The following is a 6,305-nucleotide window of genomic DNA, read 5'->3' as shown; positions in this document are numbered from 1 at the left end:
CAACATACAAAAATGTAAAATTACTTTAGAATTGCTTTTAAAGAAAATACAAAAAGTGATAATTCAAGGAGCATAAATTGGATATCATTTATAAGATTAAAAGGAAACAAAGTACTTATCTGATTTAAGAGGAATAAAAAATCATCTCTAAGAAGGGAGTTGCATGCAATTTATCTCCCCCTGCTCCAATACATCTTACCAATGTGCCAAATTCAACTTTCTAAATTGCTGCTTTTCACATGTCAACTTTCTCATTCCACAGCCATCCATGGCTCTACACTGAAAGTAAAATGAAAACTAATGAGATATGCATGCAAGGCTTTCCCTAAGCTGATCCTTACTTACTTGCCAATGTGATCTAGCACCTTATGCAGCCACCGAGAGCTTCTTATTCTAAATTCAATACTGCTTAGTTGGTACAATTAAACTAGTAACCTAACGCACATATAAAATTATGTTTAACCTTATCATGTAATAAGTGATATGTGTTCCCTTTCAATTGGGTGATTTTAGTTATATTGTTACATTGAACTAATCTTTTTGATATCTTGATAAAAGTCAAGTTATGGAGCTCCTCTAATTCCAAGGGTTGTTTTGATTGTTGTTTTTTAAACCGAAAAATATTAGTAAATATAATTCACATAATAATTCATATTTCACCTTTATCTGTCTAGATTTCTATTAAAGTAAAATGTATTCATATGGCAGGCCAGGAAAAATCCTCATCACTGGCTACAAGAAATGAAAAAATTGGTGCATATGAAATATATGTCATAAAAACGAACATCGAATGTATGCCTGGTAATGTGTCTAATGCTAGGGAGAAGTCACTAGAAATCCTTACCTACCAGATGTTTTAGTTTCAGACAATGTCCTCTTAGAAAGAATATTCAGGAAGGAAGATGATCCATTCCTGAGGACAACTGAATTACAGGAGTGTTCAAAACTGTTGTAGAAAATCACCAAGGTTATACAATATAACTCAGTTTTCCAACGGAGAAAATACCTCAAAGTTTGGAATTTTATAAAATCTAATAATGGTACAAAAAGCCATACCAGGTTCCTATCATTCATATCTTTAAAAATACCAATATTCACAAGCAATCTTGCTCTTATTAGCAGAGCTCACACTGTATGACTTTTAGGAAAAGACTTTGAACTAGGACCTATATAGTATTGACTATTCATAGCATTCATGTTATCTAAATTACAGTATAGTGGGTGAAACTGATTATTTTTACCTGTTAGTCAAGGTGAAAATAAAAATTCTGTATCGTTTGTTATGTTTTACAATGCAATTTTAAATCTTTCTTGGTAGGACTTAAGCATGAACAAACTGACAAAGAATGTGTAATAATGAGCACAAAAGATATATCAAAAATTAATATAATTAGAAATATTTCTATTGTCATTAATAATAATATCCCTATTTTTATTTGTTTAAATTTATGTAAGTGTATTTACTCATTTGAGACAAGGTCTCATTCTATTGCCCAAGCAAGAGTACTCACAACTCATAGCTTAATGACAGCTCACTGCACCCTCAAACTCCTGGGCTCAAGCAATTCCCCTGCCTCAGTTGCTGGAGCAGCTAGGACTACAGGTGCATACCACCATGCCCAGTTACTTTTTAAAATTTTGTAGAGAGCTGGGGCCCTGCTATGTTGGGTGCACTGGTCTTGAACTTCCAGCCTCAAGTAATCTTCCCACCTCAGCCTCCCCAAGTACTGGGATTACGGGCATGAGCTACGGTGTCCAGTCACTCCTGTTCTTTATAGCCTGCTTTATGGCTTGCTTTTCATAAACAAATGTGCTTAGAGTGAAGAAACATCATTATTCTCAAATAATAGTGAAGAAACTAACACAGAGGTGAAGGCACATGCCCCAGATGATAGGGACTGAATTAAGCTAACTTTGAATCAAAATTGTCCAATTTACCACCTAGTACTTTTTCCCCTACAGGGAGACTGCAAAAAACAAACAAACAAACAAACAAACAAACAAAAAAACAAAAAAAAAAAACACATCAAAACCAATGTTTTCTGTATTTGGGGATTTGTCCCAGGAAATGATGGCCTGAATCTGGAATACACTCTAGGAAAATCTTCAGCCAAGGATACTCTAGACCTTGCCTGTAACTTCTGGGTAGCATGTGGGCTATTTTAAGTATATGCAATGCAGGGCAGCGCAGCACTAAACAGGGTTACCAGCACATATTATAGAAGGACTAACAAGAATAACAAATGGCTTCCCTATTAATCATTACAGCAAAAGAAGGATAACATTTACAAAGTGTAGTAGAGGGGAGCAAACACTCCACGATGAGAGTATGTGAAAGAACGTGGGGAAAATTAGAGAACTTAGGCTATTTTTCCTTGGAAAGCAGATATAAATCTAAATACATGATTACATCTTTAAACCAGAAAGGTTAAAAAAAAAAAAAAAAAGCCAGAAATAAACCACAGAGAAGTACAAAGCTTGCCTTTCTATTGAGGATTAGCCTTCCTAGAGGAATCCATATGTGTGTTGCAGGGAAGATGCTAACCTTACAGCTGATAGCATTGCATTAAGTAGTGAATAAAGACATAGACTTCAGCTAGTTTCAAAGTGATCTTACTATATTTTTAAGAGCAGCACATATAGTTCTCTATGAAATGACAGAATTAAAATTACACTAAAGTTTAGAAATATATACATACACATATAGTTGTATGTATGACAACATTAGCAATTATGTTTTTAACATAAAACTAAACAATGTCATTGTTTTAAATCTTCATTTTAAACAATTTTTTTCCTAGTTAAAGCCAATCTGCATTGATAATTAAAAATTTAGAATTATTGGTCTATTACAATAATCATACATCTAATTATTAAATACATAAATTCTCATTTCTGGTATATACTACTAATGAAAACTCTAAATGCTTTCACAGAAAAGATTAATCAGTACATAATTCAGAAACAAATACAGCAACAACTTTTTTCATACCACTCCATCGTAATACTATTTTGTTAAGTAAGGAACTAAAATTAATCGATCAGAATGATGCCCAATACTGATAGTAAAGAGTTTCACTTTGCCATCCAGTTTTAGTAACAAGCTGTGAGTGGCCTCTACTGGCTGACCAAAGGCTTCCTAAATCCCTCATTTATGAAGCTTGCAATATTATAAGAGTCAAGAAAATAAGGATGTGTCCACGTATGTTTATGTAAAATCCACTGTGCATAAAGATCTTCTTTTACGAATAAATCACAAAGTAATAAACAAAATTGTATGTAAGATGGTGTAAAAAACTTTTATCATTTCATCCCACTGCTATATGCTTGGATTATATTGGCAATCTATATATCTTCTAAAATTCTAATTTATATACCATGATAATCTAAATGTGGATTTTCTTAATTCATATCAAAGCAATTCACATCTGCATTTAAAAATAAATTGTTTTGGGGACTCGTTCAATACACAAACACATACAACTTCTCAAAATTAAGTTTATATTTAGGATTGGCAAACTGACTTTGGAGGCAAACACAAAGAAGACTGAATTTAAAACTTGAAAGAATTTTAATTTTAAAAAATATTAATATTTTATGTAATGGTTTATGAAAATACTATCCTGGAAACACAGTAATCTAAAGCAATTTAAAAAATTTCTACATTGTTGCTCCTATGTTTGGGAGGGAGTAATTTTATATTTAAAATGAAATAGCAGTCAAGAAGGCAAAACCTTGCTTGTATTAGGAAATGTCCATTCAGTATTCATAATAGAGAAGAAAACAAATTTCAGTTTTTGCTCAGCAGCTTCCTAATAATAAAAGCTTCCCGTATGTGGGAAAATTTGTAATTTGTATTTATCTATTTAAACATACAATCATATATTTGATTCACTTCATCCTTTACCCAATCTATTCACCTGAAGATACTCTATTAAAAATTATTAGCAAATATATCTAATCATGTCAAAAGGTGACTACGTTTATTTTAAAAAGTTATTGTTCTTACATGTAACAATATTCCAGTATATTTCAACCTTCATTTCAGAATTCAGTCCCATTATCTTGCCTGCTCAAAATGGTTCAGAGGGTTATCTAGCTGACATATAAGATAACCCTCCATCTCACTAGACACCACTGGGATATGACACACTGACTCGCAGTAAGCCCTTATTATTATCCTGAAATATATAGCACATAACGTAGTTGCTGCCAAGGAATTTGTTTATAAAAATCTTTTTTTATCTCTCTGGACATTTAAGTCATTCTTTAAAAGTAATGTTCAACTATTTTAAAGAATTTCATACATGAATAAACGTTCTATTTTATGTTTAAAGTCTTCATTCCTATTTCCCACAATTTTACCAAAGGTTAAAAAAAAAAACCCACATACATAGAAAATAAAAGCCAGAAAGTATTTTCTCCTTGTTGCTTAGGTTACATAGAGCCTATTATATAAAGGATAAGACTTAAAAACAAAAGAGATGTCAATAGTTCATTCCTAGGGAGAATTATGCATATTGAAGCTCAATACATGTAAAATTAATTGTCTTCTTTTTAATTTTTTGGGGGGTAGCAGAAGAGGTCAGAGGGCAATACGGTAGTGAAGATAATGATGAGATTCAGCAAACATGTTTGAGGACATAACACATTATTAATACAGCTTTTTGAAAAAAATTCTACAGGCACATTAAAAAAATTTATTTAGGAATATAAGCAGACTAGGAAAACTTTTAAGTGCTTGCTTATAAACTACTTAAATTATTTCGGTACTCAAAATCACATGATCAACATTTTGGCAGCTAAAATTTATTTTCTTTCCACATTATTCAACAATGTGTCACATCATCCATTGTGCATACTTTTGAACTGGGTATTATTTCTACTATTTTCAAACTGTTTTATAAACTAGTCAATTTCTTCTTAACTTGATAGTGGTGTTGCATAAAACCTTAATTTACATCAAGGGAAAAAATTACAGCTGGTTTTCATAATTAAAAATGTATTTCTAAGAATCTCAAGGACAAATGGTAATTTATAAGAAAAATGCTGATAGTCTCAACACTTCTAAACTGACAACTTAATGTGGTTTATATTTAGCAAATAAAACACTTAAAATATTGCTCTGTACAAGCTATTCTAAAGCAAACACTCAGGCAATCACTCAATCATTCAATCTTATCTGATGCAGTTCAAGACCTTATACTGTTAATTGCACTAAAAATTACCACAGCTAAAAAAAAAGTATGTAATCATGATTTGATGGGGGAGGGAAAAAGTACAAATGTACAACATATTGCAAACTATTTGCGGTATGAATAAATGAGTGAATGAGTTAATTAAAAAGAGGTCAAATATTAGTTAACAAATAGCAGTGTAAGTATAATCTTAGCATATTACATACTCAATAAATGACAACAAAAATCCCAAGTAACCTAAAACTTTTAACATTTTTTGGCCAATATCTATTTTAAGTAAATAACCACAGTCAGACTCTCACATTTTTGAAAGAGTTAATAGCTTTACCTTAATAGAAGTAAATGTCTATCCCAAGTCTGGTTGTTTACAGCAAGGGACCGCAACCAGGCCACACAGCAGAAGGTGAACAGCAGATGAGCAAGCAAAGCTTCATCTGTATTCACAGCTGCTCCCCACTGCTCACATTAGCACCTAAGCCCTGCCTCCTGTTAGATCAGTGGTGGCATTTAATTCTCATAGGAGTGTGATCCCAATTGAATTGTGCATGCAAGGGATCAAGGTTGTGTGTTCCTTATGAGAATCTAATGCCTGATGATCTGTCACTGTGTCCCATCAGCCCCAGAGGGGACTGTCTAGTCTCAGGAAAACAAACTGAGTGCTCCCACTAATTCTACATTATGGTGAGCTGTAGAAGTTTTTCATTATGTATTGCAATGTAATAATGATATAATTATTTCATTATGTATTACAATGTATTAATAATAGAAATACAGTGCACAATAAATGTAATGTGCTTGACTCATCCCCAAACCATCCCCCTACCCTCAGTTTGTGGAAAAACTGTCTTCCAGGAAACCAGTCCCTGGTGTCAAAAAAGGTTGGAAAGCACTGGTTTATAAAGTCAGTCAGGCAGCCAGAGACAACTCACCTCCTGTGAGGTGCGTTCTGGACAATAAGAGATATGTGTAGTCACCAGGTGGTGAAGTTTCTAAGGAAAGTTCAAGTGACTAACTCAGTTGGCATGTGCCTTGTGCCCTTCTTTGTACTTCATGGTACCTGGGATATGGCCAATAACATCCCATTTTTTTTTTTTTTTTTTTTTTTTT

General features: G+C 32.8%; 1 protein-coding gene across 2 annotated transcripts in view; it reads right to left on the bottom strand.

Annotated features, from left to right (window-relative positions):
* Positions 1-56: 56 nt before the first annotated feature.
* The window catches only part of GPATCH2 (G-patch domain containing 2), a 113,374-nt gene continuing 107,125 nt past the window's right edge, over positions 57-6,305 (bottom strand). The window contains exon 6 of one of the 2 annotated variants that reach the window (XM_017870021.1): positions 57-279. In XM_017870021.1, coding sequence (XP_017725510.1) covers positions 196-279 — 84 coding nt within the window. In that variant the 3' untranslated portion in view covers positions 57-195. The remainder of the gene's footprint in view (positions 280-6,305) is intronic. The other variant, XM_017870022.1, reaches the window with a different exon arrangement.

Source organism: Rhinopithecus bieti, unplaced genomic scaffold, assembly GCF_001698545.2.
Source record: "Rhinopithecus bieti isolate Rb0 unplaced genomic scaffold, ASM169854v2 scaffold_1673, whole genome shotgun sequence".
Lineage (NCBI taxonomy): Eukaryota > Metazoa > Chordata > Mammalia > Primates > Cercopithecidae > Rhinopithecus > Rhinopithecus bieti.
Note: the sequence above shows the minus strand (reverse complement) of the source record. Positions and strands in the feature narration are given on the sequence as shown.